This window comes from Hemicordylus capensis, chromosome 6 (assembly GCF_027244095.1).
Source record: "Hemicordylus capensis ecotype Gifberg chromosome 6, rHemCap1.1.pri, whole genome shotgun sequence".
Lineage (NCBI taxonomy): Eukaryota > Metazoa > Chordata > Lepidosauria > Squamata > Cordylidae > Hemicordylus > Hemicordylus capensis.
Genome location: NC_069662.1, coordinates 55,416,024 through 55,432,360, shown reverse-complemented (window position 1 = coordinate 55,432,360; position 16,337 = coordinate 55,416,024). Strand labels below are relative to the sequence as shown.

The window sequence follows — 16,337 nt, the reverse complement described above, 5'->3', positions numbered from 1 at the left end:
TTAGTCAATTACAAGCTTATTAAAATACAATATGTAAGTTATTTATACAGTGTATATGAGCTATTGTTACTACCACAAAGCAAAAGAAAATACTAATGATTATAAGGGGAAACATGTTGAGAAAACCATTTTCTCATATTTTGCTATTTAAGCCATCTTTGTTGCTAAAAAAGCAGCATATAAATGGGGTGTGGGTGTGGGAAGACAGATAGAAACCCACATACAGAGACCAGTTTAGCGCTATAAGGAGTTTAGTATCTTCAGGAACAAAAGGCAGAAAAAAGAACATATCCATTTTGTTAGAGCATTTTTTCTTCTCATTCTTTTAAAAGTTTTTAATACATTTGAACTGACTAATTCTTACAAGAAGATATATTGTTGGGATGGAGAGCGTTTTTCTTACAAGTTTGTATTAGAACTGAAAATGATTTTTTAAAGTGTAAAACTCTCACACAAACACAAAGAAGAAACACATGCACATAAATTGAGACACACACACGGGGTGGGAGAAGGAATGCAGTGGCTTAAGCAAGGGGTTGGTTGCTTAATCTTTCACTCACACACACACACACACGGACACACGGGTTGGGGTTTTTGTTAATGTTTTACTTTCCAGGGAGACAGGCCCAACAGCCAGCAACTCCATTGTCGTCCTGGCTAATTGCAGTACATTCAAAGCAGGGGAGGAGCATAAGACCTCAGGAGAACAAATCAGGGGGCTGCTTGCCTGCTTGTTGCTGCTGCTCCTCCTGCTGGGAGAGAGCTGGAATAGCAGCAAAAAGTAAAGTTATCTCTTTTTTGACAATCTTGCCACCTCCAAGGAACTGCTGATCTGGATCCAAATTCACAGGGGGTGCAACTTCACCCTTGCACACACACACCCCGGATTCAGCCCTGACCCCACACACTTCCCCGGGAGGGGGCTGCAGAGCTTCGCCCTCTCCCAGGTCAGGGCTCTGCAGCACCAGCTGCCTCCTTTTGCCACTCACTGTGTGCACCTCCTTCCATCAGCTGGGCTCGGCTGATAGAAGAAGGATGTACACAGCCAGGTGAACGCAGCTGATGGAGGCGGCTAGAGGTGGCTCACCCAGCTGTGTTTATCCTTCTTCCATCAGCTGGGTGCTCGATGGATGGAAGAAAAATGTGCACAACTGGCTGAACAAAACTCTCACTTATTGAGAAAGGAGGAGCCATGTTCTCAAAAAGAGGAGCCATGTTCTCTAAAGTAAAGGTAGAGTGTGCTGTCGAGTCAGTGTCAACTCCTGGCAACCACAGAGCCCTGTGGTTGTCTTTGGTAGAATACAGGAGGGGTTTACCATTGCCATCTCCCATGCAGTATAAGATGCCTTTCAGCATCTTCCTATATCACTGCTGCCCTGATATAGGTGTTAGTCTGGGAAACATACCACCGGGGATTCGAACCGGCAGCCTCTGGCTTGCTAGTCAAGTCATTGCCCCATTGCACCATTACGTGGCTTTTGGTAACTCTACACCCTATTAAATTGTTTTCAAGCAATGCAAATCTTTTTCCATATAGGAATCTAGCTCTTTCCCAATCTCTAAATGTAACCATTGTACGGGCACGGGTTTCATTAGTTTTGTGGCCAAAGGAAGTGACTGGCTGGCTGGAGGTGGCTGGCTGTGGCGGGAGCCCTACCATCAGGAAGTGGGGAGCTCTGCAGCTCCTCCTGGAGGCTCTGTGGCTCCCCAAAAAGGGCTTGACAGATTCTTTGAACCAGTCGGTACTATTCCAACTCTGCATGTGAACTGCCCTAATGTCTCTCAGCCTAACCTATCAGGGTTGTTGTAAGGATAAGAGGGGTGTGTGTGTGTATGTGTATGTATGTATATATATATATATATAAACCTTAATCAATAGAAATGGCTTACTAGGGCCTTTTCGGTGGCTAAACACACTGTTTTACAAAATTGGAAATGTAAATACCCTCCAGATATTGAAAAATAGCTCTTTGATTTGCTTACTTTAGCCACCTATGAACGTTCTTTTTTTAAAAGACTAGATCTTGTTTTTCTAAGTATGAAGGGATTTGGTCTGAGTTTTTGGAACTATTTGCATTGTAAGTGTAATGTATGTATATATTCTTGAAATGAAATTGGAGAGAGTGTACTCTGCTCAAAGCTTTTTGGAAGAAGGGTACAATATAAATGCAATTAATACTGTAATAAAAATGGAATGATTTTTTACCCCTGCTGTTAATCCACACTGCTTAATGTCCTCAGTTAAAAGCTGGTAACACTGTTTCAGCATTACAGATGTGGCAAAGGAGGGATCAGGGTGGGCTGTCCGTTTGAATGTCTAGTACAGTCTCAATTTAAGGATATGCCAGGAAATTTGCATTTTCATTCATTTGCATTCCCTGAACTTTAGAATGCACTCCCTGTTGAAATAAGAGCCTCCCCATCTCTGGCAACTTTTAAAAAAGCACTGAAGACACATTTATTCACCCAGGCTTTTAATTAGATTTATGGCTTTAAATTTTTAATGTTGGTTTTAAATGATTTTAACGTTAATGATTTTAATTGATTAATTGATTTAGTTTTGATTTCAATTGTTTGTTTTATTTTGCTGTAAACTGCCCTGAGCCACTTTTGGAAGGGCTGTATATAAAATAAAATAAATATTTTAATTTATTTATATTTGTATATAATTAATTTATATTTTAATTCTCACATTCTTCCAACTTGGAAGTTGAAGCACTGAACCAAGGGTTTTGAGAATACTATGCAGATGTGCCTGTAGAAGTGCATGCAGCAAAGCTGCCCCACAATGTTGTCCAGGAATGATTAAAACGTCTCACTCTGATTGTATCTTCTGCCCTGTTACCCTCAGCTGAAGAAGCTGTTCTAGGTAAGGAGAACCGTTCCCTACGATCATTCCAAAGCACCCTTGGGAATGTCCTCATCCTTGTTTTACTGCATAACCTGAAGGAGACTCTGTCTGCACGAGAAATAAGTATATGCATTTCCTACTAACGTATCTGTTCAAGAGTAAAGCTCTGTCTCCAATAGCATGCAGGTGGATATCTTGTATGTGTAAGGGTGGGTGCCTTTTGTTGGGAATTCTCTCTGGTAGGACAAACCCTTTTTCATTGTAGCAGAGTGCACAGAGGTACAACACAGCGGAATTTAGTTAGGCATGTGTGTATGGTGAGAGTAAAGTAACTTGGAGCCAATTCATAGTTTCAAATCAATACACAAGGCATTTATTAAGGAACTCCATTCTGGATAGGAAAGTGAGGAGTTAGGATCTCTCTAGCTAGCTAGCTAGCTAGCTGGATGCAGGTGGATTCTGCATCTCTGCACACACATGGTGCAGGGAGAGGAGCTTGCATGTTGCAAGGTAGAAGAAACAGGAAGAAGAAGGGAGAGAGGAAGGAAGTTACTGGAAGAAAGGAAGTCCCCTGAGAGTAGCAATCTACATTCCAAAGGGATAGTGTCAGAGCAGTAGAGAAGGGATGGCCAGTGTCTTGACCCTCTTGCCCTCTGACTCACTAGTCTGTCCTCCACTGTCATTGAGACAAGAGACAGCACATAGTCCTTCACTTCCAACACCTTTGGGAGCCTCTGCTAAGAAAACTGTATTTGTGTGTTCCTCTGTGTGTGTGTGTGTGTGTGTGTGTGTGTGTGTGTGTGGCGGTGGTGTTAAGCGCCCCCATTGCTAATTTAAAATTGGCGGTGTAGGTTCAGCATTTTTAAAAGTTCCCTAATGCTGCGGGACATAGTTTAGTACCATGATTTAATTTTATAAATGAAAATGTGTGAACATTTGTTTTAATAAAACCTGATGTTTTGATGTCTTGTTCCTGCCCACCTAGGGGTCATTTTCTGACAATTTTTTCCCTTCAGTTCATTTCAGTAAAAAAATCTCTAGCTGACTTAAATGTTTCATAACTGAATGAATATTTATTGTCTAAAAGAAATAGGTGGTGACAAACGAATAGGATTTCTTGTGAGCATAATGAGAAGTCTGTACATACTTTTTTTTGTATTTGGAAAGCTACCCAGCTCAGAGTTGGAAACCACAAATACTTTTTCAGAAGTATTTGTTGTTTTGTTGTTTGATGTAAGTATTTGGGAACACCTCTGAAACAAAATTTGGTTAGAGAATATCTAATGTTTTTGAGGTGTAGTTAAGATTTCACAGAGTAGCAAAAACTCTAAAATGTTCCTTTGTTTGTATCATATAGTTCTTCTCCTGAGTGAAATACATCCAGGTTAGAACTAACATTTCCACTGACAAATATTATTTACATTTCTATCTCAACCTTCCTCCAAGGAACTCAGGGTGAGGTACAAGGTTCTCTCCCCCCCCACCCCGCCACTTATTTTCACAACAGCTCCATGAGGTAAGTTAGTCTGAAAGAGAGAGTAAGGCTCTACACATGATCTGTGTGTCAAGCCAAAATGAAGCCTGCAAGGAGAGCGGGTTTGATCCAGTCTCTCTGCAGATGATCAGGCAGTCCTCCCTGGGTGGCTGGATCAGCTGCCCAGACGATTACCGGCTCCATCACAGAGCCAGGTGGGGTGGCGGGGTTTGGAGGCCTCCTGGCCCCTGGAAGTTCCATAAGGCACCATGCAAGTGCGTGGTGCCTTGTGGGGACCTTCCAGATGCCGGGAGGTTTGTTGTAGCCTCCCAGTTAGGAGGCTACTCATGAGTTGCTGCAGCATGAAGCTGAGCCATGGTGACACATGATCTTTTAACCTGAGCAAAAGATGTGTTTTCGGGTGTTCTCACGCTGGAAACCTGGTTTAAGCAGTGGGCTTTGTAGGTGAGTTTGCCACCGAGTCATTGCCAGAAGCTGTGCGGCTCCTATTGCTGCACATGAGCAGAAGGAACTGGGCTGGGCTCCCTTAGCCTGGCTCCTGCTGCTTGTGAGAACAGCCTCAGTGACTGGCCCAAGGTCACTCAGTGAGTTTCGTGATTGTATGGGGATCTGAACCATTCAAGTTGACACTCTAATCACGATGCCACAGTGGCTCGACAAATTAGAGGTGCAGATGTTTTGATTAACTGATCTAGATAAAATTGCTCTGCTCTTGATTCGTTTCCCTCCAAAATGGTACCTATAATGACTGTGGAATGCGCTCCCTACAGAGATACGATCCTCCCCATCTCTGACAATTTTTAAAAAGCATTTCACCCAAGCTTTTTCAGTTCTTTAAAATTTTAAAGTTTTAATTTGTAGGTGATTTTTAAATTGTTTTAAGTTTTTGTATATATTTTAACTTGTTTTATGCTATTGTTAACCACCCAGAGATGAAAGTTTGGGGCGGTGTACAAATTTGATAGCTAGATAGAAAAATAAATAATAGAGAACCGGTTCTCAAACATGGTAGAAAGTGTTGATGTCATTGAGTAGCCTGGAGATTCTACTCTTATAACACAAATCCACACAGTAATATAATGATTTTTCAAGTTTTCTGTTATGCAAATCTTTTTGTGTGAGAGCGAGATCTTCACTTTCAGATGTTAGCACATAAGAATAGCCCTGCTGGATCAGGCCCAAGACCCATCCAGTCCAGCATCCTATTTTACATAGTGATTCACCAGATGCACCTCCAATGATGCTACACACATTACGATAAACCAAAAAACTGCCCATTTGCTGCCCTATCATGGTACCCTAAAATGTCACCTGAAGTGGATCATCAAATCCTGCTAAAACACCTGGCTCCTCACCTCAACTTTCAACATGGTCTAAGAGCACACAGTACAGCCAGCTTTTTGAAGCTAAGCAGGTCTTGGTGTGGTCAATCCCTGGATAGGAGATCCATATATGCTACTTTTAGGGATGGGGCCATAGCTCAGTGATAGAGCACCTGTTTTGCATGCAGAAGGTTCCATCCCTGGCCGCACCTCCAGGTAAGGCTGGGAAAGACTCTTGCCTGAAACCTTAGAGAGCCACTGCCAGACATTGTAGACAACACTGTGCTAGATGGACCAATGATCTGACTCATAAGAAAAACCCTGCTGGATCAGGCCCAAGGCCCATCTAGTCCAGCATCCTGTTTCACTCAGTGGCCCACCAGATGCCTCTGAGAAGCCCACAGGCAAGAGGTGAGGGCCCTCTCTCCTACTGTTGCTCCCCTACAGCTGGTATGGCATCTTACATCTAAGGCTCGCCTATAGCCCTCAAAATATTAACCATTGATAGACCTGTTCTCCATGAATTTATCTAAAGCCCTCTTAAAACCATCCAGGCTGTTGGCTGTCATCACATCTTGCGGCAGAGAATTCCATAGGTTGATTATGCATTGTGTGAAAAAGTACTTCCTTTTGTTGGTCCTAAATTTATTGGCAATCAGTTTCATGGGACTATGTTGCTTTCCCTTCTGTCATTCTATGGACAGCTACTATTTCAGAAGAATGAACCAGTTCTATTCTCATTCCATTGCAGATTATAGAAAACATTGCTTCACAAAAACTGCATGCATATAAAACACTTTGCATGCCCAAAAAACAATAGTGGTGTTAAATAATGTGTTGCAGTTAAATAGGCCCTATCCAGCAACTATGGATTGCAAGTTCCTGTATCTGGCAGTGGAAATCCTTGACAGAAATATACACATTACTGTATCATATTCCAAGATAGTCCACTATGCAGATCTTAGTTTGACTTGAAATATGCTACCTGCAGCATCTTTCCCTGCCTATTTAATTAACACAACGTCACACTTAAATACGTGTAAAGCTCCCATGAAGCCCGCTACGTTCCCAACTTCTTTCTCCCAGCCCGCCCCGGCCAGGATTGCATCTTCCCTGCAATGGTGGCAAGCATCAATTTCTTCTAGAGATGCATTAAGCATAACGTTATTTTGTTTTTTAAAAAAGCAATAGCAATCACTTTTAATAAATATATTAATAACATAATATTCCATTCTAACACAATCTAAGGAAACGGAGTAACAATCGTAGCGGATTTGGGGTGTGTGTGTGAATGTGTTATGTGTGTGTGAGTTTTTAAATATTGCATAATCCCGCCCCTTCATAAATATCAGTTCTTCATTCCCCTTCCTACTCTTCATGGAGCATTTTGTTTTGCATAGCCCCACCTCTCTAGTGCAAAGGGACCCTTACCCTTAAGAGCCAGAGGCGTGCCGGGAGCGGGGGAGAAAGGGCGGGATAAGAGGAGGCCAACTTCGCTTAGGCGCGCGACCTGCTGTCCGTAGATGAAGGGGGCGTAAGACAGTAGAAGGGTTGCGCGCGCGCCAAGGAGGTGGCTGTAGCCCCACCCACCACCTGTGTTCTGGCACGAGCCGCCGCCTCTCCCCTCTACGTGGGGAAAAAGGAGGAGAAGCGCGTCTCTTCTCGCCGGATTGACCGACCTGGCAAACGAGTGGCGCATGCGCGTGCAGGTCGAAGGAAGAAGCGCGAGGCGGTGCCGCCACCTCCAAACCCCTTGACTCTCTTCACTCATTGGGGCGCTGCGCGTGAAGGAGGCAGGCGCGCGCGCCCCCGTGCTCGCTCCTTCAGTGGGGATTGTTTTGTGAGGGAGAGAAAGAGACATCCGACTGATTGAGGGAGCGGCGGAGCTGCAGGAGCAGAAGCCTCCGCCACCGTCGTCGTCCTCATCAAGACGACGACCACGGTCCCCGCCAGCATCCCCCACCCCAACCTGGCTGCATCTGAGGGGAGAGGAAGGAAGGAAGAGAGGAGCCAGTTGGCCGCTCCTCCTCCTCCTCCTCCTCCTCCTCGTCGGGATGTGGTGAGGAAGGCTCCCCCACTTCTGCCTCGCAGCTCCTCCCCCAGAACTCTGGGGCAGAGGAAAGGAAGGAGAAGTTGCCGCGCCCCGGAGGGAGCCCGGAAGGACCCCAACAGCGGACTAGGTGAGTGAGAAGTGAATTGCCAAGGAGGGACTCAGCCTGTTCACCTTTTCTCAGCCGAGGAAGGAAGGAAGGAAGGAAGGGGGCGCTGTCTGGGTGTGCCGGAATAGCCCGTGAGGGGGGTGGGGAGGAGAGAGACTGTCATCGTGCTCGGCTGCTCTCCTTCTTCGATCTCCCCCCACCCCGCGTTGCCATATCACTGGAACATCGATGTGGAAAGAGGAGATAGGTTCGCACTATTTGGAGGAGTGGTCGTGTGGCAGTAGATGTGTTTGTCATTATACACGTATATGTACGGATCTGTTATGCCGATTTTACACTGATTTCCTCTGTGTATTTGTGGCATGCACTCGCACGTAATAACAGTGACATCAGCGGTTAGTTTGTTCGTTCGTTCAGCTGCAGCTCATCGACGCTTTCTACAGTAGTAATTATGACTAAAAGTGTAAACCTGTAAATGTTGCTTGTATATGGAAGTTATTAGGTGATCCATTATCCGTGTTTTTTGCTTTTTTTAAATGGTGGGAGGTAGATGCATTTGGGCAAAAACTGACAGCATCTTTTTTGAGAGAGGGATGATGCACTGCTCTGCTGTTTAGGAATATAGTTGTGAAAAGAGGGGTATGATGCCCTGTCGGGATCCCCCCCCCAAAAAAAATGCCCATTTGCCATATCCTTGTTTCTTATTGGTGGGAAGTGTGTCTAGTTGGAAATATGTGATAAGAAGTTGTTGAAATGGATCACTAAGGGGAAGGGTTTATGGTGTATTATGAGTCAGGGAAACTGATGCTATGTACTGTACTTAATCTTTTCTATTGGGGCAGCAGTTGGCAGCATATTGATTTTTTTGAGTGTTAGGAATGTGAAATTGGGAGCAGTGGTGCATGTGGGAAAACGTAATTTCCCTATGATATGGGTGTGTAAAAATTGGGGCATTTCAGTGTGTGTGTGTGAGAGAGATCGTTTTGAATAATATTTGCATTTATTTGTACATTTGATTTGTAAACTTTTTGTTCTAGAAGGATTTTCAAGATGATTAAAATAGAATAGTAGTAACATGTAATACATCGGGATTGTTTCTACTTCCTCCCAGCACATAGCATTTTTCTGGGATAGCATATCTCCCCCCCACCCCAGTTCTCATCAGGTAGCTGTGATGAGCGAATGTTGGTTCCCATTGCCTTTCATTCCATCTCAGTTACAGCTGGTGTCAGTTGGGTTGTCCATTGCCTAGTTGGGTGGTACTTGCTCTCTCTTCCCACAGGACCAAATATTTTCTCTGACAGAAGGCAGAGGAGGAGGAGCCATGGATGTTCTATTGCCTAACCTGAATTGTGAGAGATGATGTTATATCCATTCTGCTGCACATTCTGTACTTCAACCTTCTTGAATATGTTACACCTTTACATTGATTATCTCTTATATAGATCGTAGGAGTGATCTGCAGTGCATAATCAATGCAGATTTTTGTATAGGTAATAAATGAAGATTTTTGTATAGGTCAGGAGTAGGAAGCAGAAAGATTCTATGATACACCAATGTAGATATGAAACCCTTGGAACATGGATATCAGCCATGAACAGAGGAAACCTTGATATGAAGAGTACCTCTCTGTCGGTCAAGGCACAGAAAGGGAGCAAATGGCTATTGTGGGATGAACAGCGGGGCAGGGTGAGGAGGAGTTGATGATAAATTGTGTCATTATTTGGGCCCTTTATGCCTTGTTATGTGGGAGAAGGTGCTTGTTAGATATAATTCACACATATAGGCCCATTGTACATTAGAATAATAATTGTTCCAGATGGTATGTGGAAAAGTGTCTCTTCTGCATTATTGGTGGAAAAGAAATTGCACTTGGAAATTAGTGACTTGTAAGTTTTTAATTGATTTGAATTCAGATATTGCTGCACAGCATTCATATTAGAGCCAAACTCTCTCTATATTGAATATATATGACCTGCTTTTCTACATTAATATGTAATATTAGGCATACCCATTTCTAATCCCATGTGTGGCAGCTCTTGCATGAGTTCGCGAGCAACTGCCGATTAGCGATGGGACGGGGAGAAAATAGGGATGTGGCCGCTGGCGGGTCAGCTGCCGGTGGGCCAGCACCGGGAACAGGTGGCAGTGGGCTGGCCTGGCTGCCAGGAATTGGCCGGAGAGAGGAGGTTGCAGCGGGCTGGCTTGCCGGCCAGCCAGAAACCGTGGGTGAAGAAGCGGACTGCTCCTGCCAGTGGCCGGCCAGCGGGAGCAACAGGCAGCAGCGGTGGGCAGACCTGGTCAGTGGGAGCAGCAGGTGGTGGCAGTGGGCCACCCCGGCCGGCGGGAACTGGCGGATAGGAGGGCAGGAGGAGGTGGCAGGCCAGCTTGCCACCAGCCAAAATCTGGCTTGCTGGCCTGCCAGCCAGAAACCGCGGGGTGGGGGTGGGGAGAAGTGGGGCAGTAGAGGCTCAGATGCTCTGTGCCTGGCCCAGCTAGTTTAAAATAAAAACAGAACATGATAAATGACAACTTTGAAGCAGCAGTAAAATCAGATGAATGCACAACTGGAAATCTAACCTTCAGAATGTCTACTAGAACAACATTATCTCAGTGTTCTGATAAAATATGATGAAGAGGTGAAGCACAGTTCTTTTAGGGAGAACTGTGGTTGTCTTCAGTAGTATACAGGAGGGGTTTACCATTGCCATCTCCTGTGCAGTATGAGATGATGCCTTTCAGCATCTTCCTATATCACTGCATATAGGTGTTTGCCATTGTCTGGGAATCATACCAGCGGGGATTCGAACCGGCAAGCCATTTCCTCTCTGCGCCATTAGGTGAATTTACTTCAAATTAGCTTTAACAGTTTTCTTGTCAAGTTCTGTCCTGCCTTGCCAGAATTCACACTCTTTTCTCCCTTCCTTCCTTGCCCCTTGCTTTTCTTTTGGGCAACACATTTGCTTTCTAAAGCAAATTATCTTGCCTTTTTATAGTCTGTCTAACTTTGCTGCTTTATCGGGATGCCTTCCTTTTGAACTTACTTGCCTTTCCTGATGATCTGTGGTACACGTTTGAGTCTTATTTGCTTTGTTCTGGAGTTATCAAAATGGGGAATGCTGTATTTTCAACACCCCCAAGACTGTGCTTGCAAGCCCTGCCACAGTGCTGACATGCTCAGAAGCCTCCCCCCAGCTCCCACTATCCATACTTGTGAAGAGATTGTATCCATGATGCAGAAGGCTGGGGTGTCTCAGCAGACAAATGCTGTAACTGTTGATAGTGGGGTGGAGCTGGGTGGGAAGCTTCTGAGTGTATTGGGGCAAGATTTGCAAGCATGCTCTCATATACAGCGTCCCCAATTTTGATAACACTTGAACGGGGCTATAGTATTTAAATATCTTGTTTCAGGAAAGAGATTTCCCAACTTCTACTGTTTCAGCACAACCTTTAGCAAATTCTCTCATTTTTGAGAAACATAACTGTTTTGCAGCCCCTCCTCTCCTAGACAGAGCTGGAAAGACTGTCAGCTGTTTATCAATTTCTTAAGGATTTGTTGGTGTTGGAGTTTGAAACATTATTTCATTATGTCTTGCATAAACCTATCTGAACATCTTAAGCAGGATCTTGTGATATAGAACCTTTCATGTTTTGAGTTGGCACTTGTGGAAGATATTAAGGCCAATAATAATAATAATAATAATAATAATAATAATAATAATAATAATAAAAAAATAAAACTCCCTTGTCTTTGTATTCACATTTTTCATTAGCCTGAAATTATTGGTCTATTTCATAAACTTTTTTTAATGTGCTGAGAAATCTTGGGATACATAGACCTGTAATTAGAACAAGGAATTGTCTTGAGCATCTCTTATGTTGACTTTTATTTATGTTTTGGTTTTAAAAAAATAACATTTGGCCTGTTTTCATCAGGTGTCTTGGAAAGATTAGGAAAAGTGTAGGTTCCAGTCAGACAGCTGGGCAAGAGTGCATTTGCAGAGCTCTTTTAGCTAGTTACCGAATTATTTGCATCATGTCATTTTCTGCAGGAATTCAAAGCTTTGTGGGGGTGGTTCCTTAGGTAGTGGTATAATGTGAGGACTCTGAGCCTTATTTAACAATTTCTTTCTTTTTGTGTGAAAGCCGGAGGAACCTTTAACTCAACTTTCTATTGCCCAATGCTTCTGTCACCAGTAAAATATTGGTGGTTTGTGGGGAAAATCGCATAGTGAAGTTGTAAAACTTATTTGCAGTGTCTTAGAAGAATGTGTGGTTTGCCAACTGTTTGGCAGTTTTGAGGATAATTATTTTTAATGAAGTTTGAAATATATTTTCTCATTACATTTGTTTGAAACTTTGTGTACTATGACAATCACAAGAGCTACTTGATCTTCAATTTCCCCCCATTTTCAGCCTATGTTTGTAAATGACAATGGAACTCCCACTCAACAATATGATTAGTTCTCTCTGATAAGATGTCATTATGCTTTTTAAATGACCATACAAGTGGTTAATTTGTTACTGAGATGTTCAGAATTCAGAAATATATGTATTTAACAAATGAGTAACTGTATATATCTGCAAGTTTGGAGTATAGTGTGTGTGTGTGTGTGTGTGTGTGAGAGAGAGAGAGAGAGAGAGAGAATATTCAATGGTACTATTCATGTTGTATGTTCTGACATATCAAGGCCTTAGTTCTTCACAGGGAGAGGTATTGTGTGAGTTAATGGGTGGGGAAATTAATCTGTTAGAGTGTGCTCTTTCAAATTAGCAGAAGAAAGAAGGAAAACATATGAATCATGCCTTTTGACATTTAATCTCACTTGTTGCCAGTATTCACCACTTATTCACTGTTCATGCGAAAAATGCATCTTTGGGTAAGAGAATATTGTGTATAAAAGCAGAATTCTAGTACAAACATTGCTATACAAGTCTAATGTTATAGTTTAAATCCGTCTAATTTTGACGCTTAGGAAAATGAGATTCCATAGTAATGAACTGGGGATGGGGCCGTTGCTCAGTGGTAGAGCACCTGCTTTGCGTGCAAAAGGTTCTAGGTTCAATCCCTGGCATGTCCAGGTGGAAAAACTGTGAAACCTTGGGGAAGCTGCTGCCAGTCAGTGAAGATAATACTGAGCTAGATGTACCAATAGTCTGATAGTGAGTGTTGCATAGGAAGGCAAAATAAATATGTCCCTTTATAAAAGTACCTAAGGTAGTGAGACATCCAAGATCTGGAATAGATCCTGCAAAACCTTACACACACACACACACACACACACACACACACACACACACACACCGTTGCAAGAAGTCAGATCATATACATAATTTGGTTCAGTTCCTGTTCAGGTTCAGCTGCATATGAAATTGTTCAAGTTCAATAATTGGTTAAGTATGCACAACCAAATTTTCAGTTCTGGTTAATGTGAGAACTTAAGGTACATTATTTATCACAACTTGTACTGTGGGGTGGAGCAAGGTCTAAAACGGTTGCAACTAAGTGTCAGCAATTAGAACTAGGAAATATGCATGCAACATTTATTAAAGTACTGTACTTAATAAATGCTTATTTTATTTGTACTGTTTAATGAACAACAGGGGGCGTGTAGTTGGTGAAGAGGTAATCAAATGTATTTTAGAAGAAGGAAAAAACCTTGGTACGTAATCACACAGCTATTCAAAATTATGTATTTTTCAAATGATCTAATAAAATTAGGGAAACAGTGAATTATCAACCTAATTAGATGGATCTTAGGCCTATCGTACTTCCAACATGCTTGGCTTGCATTGTTTTGTACTCTGTATTACAGCTTTCTATAACTTCTATTCAGTCTCACTAATAAAGCATCCTCCAGGATTGCCTCTTTCATATTGGATTCTTGTGGTGAGAATATGAATTTCAGGCAAATATATGTTTTCATTGCTTACTTGAGGTGATGGCATTGACAAGGCAACATGAGCCAATTGATACAGTTCACATCTTGATATTTTGGAGTTCCCCAGTATTTTAAAATATTTACATGTTTTAACTATGGCTTATCTACAAATGAGTCCAGAAATGAAATCCTATTTGACTGAATGGTGACTCTTGATGTTTCAAGTTATCTCTTAAGGAATGATTTTAAGTTGTCATCCTTTTCTGTATGTGTCATGTGCAGAGAGTCAATTGGTGATTCTGCATTGACAGTTCCCATTTTATGCTGTGTTGACATGAGCTGATCATTTTCTTTAGTTCTGTCCATATCAGACAACAGCAATTGATACTTAGAATTGAGGTACAGAGCTGTGTCATTTAATTTTTCATGGTTTTTTAATGCTGACTACTAAGTTGCTAGAATTTTTTGTTGCTTTTGAGATTTTCAGCTGATAGTTCAACTATGTCCCATAGAGATCTCATATGGCAAGCTGTTCAGAGTGTAATGTTTTGGTTGCCACTTTGGTAGGTTGCAGAGTAGCTGTCAGTTCTTGAATTAATATCCAGTCATTTTCACTGATGAGGTCATGATTTGATATTGCCATGTTGTGACAACACTGCTGTTCCTACAGTTACTCCAGCTTGTCACAGACTGAGGGACGTCACAGCCTTTCCTTTTCTCCTCAGTTTTAACATTTTTAGAACTTCGATTTCTGTTTTGGTTTCTTAGTTTGTTGGTTATAGAGTGCTTTTGCAAAGTTGAGCAGCAGACTGCTTTTTCAAAGCATCATCAGCTGCTTATTGCAGTTTGTGTGCAGAGCAGCAAATGCCTTTAAGAATTTGTTTCAGAAAAAGAATCTCCAGCATCTTCAAGTTCTTTGCATCCATTTTCCTCTCCTTTTATCCCATCCTGTCCTTTTTAGTAAACTAGATCCACTTGAACAATCTTCCTGATCTTCAGTCATAAGATGCACAATGTTTACCATATTTGATCCATTGTCTATATGGATATACCTGTTTAATATCTTAATTAGTGATAATGTTTATGACAAAGGTTTTCAGGTGCTCAGAGGTATCATGCCCCCCCATTGTCCAGACTGAGGGTTCCTTTGTGCCCTGCTCACTGACCTTAGAACATAAGAACAGCCCTGCTGGATCAGGCCCAAGGCCCATCTAGTCCAGTATCCTGTTTCACACAGTGGCCCACCAGATGCCACTTGAAGCCTACAGGCAAGAGTTGAGGGCGTGCCCTCTCACCTGCTGTTACTCCCCTGCATCTGGTACTCAGAGGCATTCTGCCTTTGAGGCTGGAGGTGGCCCACAGACCTCCAACTAGTAGCCGTTGATAGACCTCTCCTCCATGAAGTTATCCAAACCCCTCTTAAAGCCATTCAGGTTGTTGGCTGTCACCACATCTTGTGGCAGAAAATTCCACAAGTTGATTATGCATTGTGTGAAAAAGTACTTCCGATTGTTGGTCCTAGATTTTCCGGCAATCAATTTCATGGGATGACCCCTGGTTCTAGTGTTATGTGAGAGGGAGAAGAATTTCTCTCTATCCTCTTCACTCCATGCATGATTTTATAGACCTCTATCATGTCTCCCTGCAGTAGTCTTTTTTTCTAAACTAAAAAGCCCCATGTGTTGTAGCCTTGCCTCATAAGAAAGGTGCTTATGACTCTAAGGGCCTGGACTAGTCTAGTAGGCTGCTGCACTGTGCACTCCGCTGTACTTGGGGCACTGAAAGCCTGACCACTATAGATGAATTAACACCTGGGGGAGGTACTTTGCAGTGCACGGCAATTGTGTCTTTCTTTCTCAAACAGGTGCAAACCCTTTGTTTTTCTGCTACTGCCGCCACTTCCCACCCCATCAGGATTTGTGTTCATACCTATTTATTTAAATGGTCCCAACTTTGATCCTTATCTCTATTCTTTTGAAATCCTGTTTTCCTGCCCCAATTTTGGGTTCACAGATTAATTCCTACTTCATTTAATATTTATTTATTTATTTATTTCATTTACATTTATATCCTGCTCTTTCTCCAAGGAGCCCAGAGCGGTGTACTACATACTTGAGTTTCTCCTCACAACAATCCTGTGAAGTAGGTTAGGCTGAGAGAGAAGTGACTGACCCAGAGTCACCCAGCTAGTATCATGGCTGAATGGGGATTTGAACTCAGGTCTCCCCGGTCCTAGTCCAGCACTCTAACCACTACAGCACGCTGGCTCTTTACAGACTTAACAGATTTACAGACATCTGTTCTCATTGTACTATACGTGTAAGGACCATTTGAGATGTCACTGTCTTCTATTTCCTTGCATATGTGTGTCATTATGTTGTAGCTGTATGTTGATCAAACCCCTACCACAAAAGGGAAGCAGCAAGTGGACTCTCAGTACAATCCCTGCCTAATGCTTCCAAAGCCTAAGCCTGAAGAGGGCAGAGTATAAAAGTCTGCACAAACCCAAAATGCTTAAATCCTCCCAGATACTGATTGTACTTGTGTGCTTGTTCTGGTGGAGCCAGTGAGTGTACTACATCAGGTGTTTTGTTTGTTTTGACTCTTATTCTGAGCTGGTAACCTGAG

At 42.7% G+C, this 16,337-nt stretch overlaps 1 protein-coding gene across 11 annotated transcripts in view; it reads left to right on the top strand.

Annotated features, from left to right (window-relative positions):
- TANC2 (tetratricopeptide repeat, ankyrin repeat and coiled-coil containing 2) overlaps window positions 1–16,337 on the top strand; it is a 441,341-nt gene that overhangs the window by 22,328 nt on the left and 402,676 nt on the right. For 5 of the 11 annotated variants that reach the window (XM_053259182.1, XM_053259178.1, XM_053259175.1 and 2 more), the window contains exon 1: window positions 7,927–8,137. The exons of 1 other annotated variant lie outside the window; for it this stretch is intronic. Coding sequence is in view for 5 of the 10 variants with exons in the window: in XM_053259178.1 (XP_053115153.1) it covers window positions 8,112–8,137 (26 nt within the window). In the remaining 5 variants the exon portion in view is untranslated. Of the gene's footprint in view, window positions 1–2,851; window positions 2,975–7,154; window positions 7,849–7,926; window positions 8,138–8,262; window positions 8,299–16,337 lie in introns of those variants that run through there. 5 more of the 11 variants (XM_053259185.1, XM_053259179.1, XM_053259181.1 and 2 more) reach the window with 4 other exon arrangements.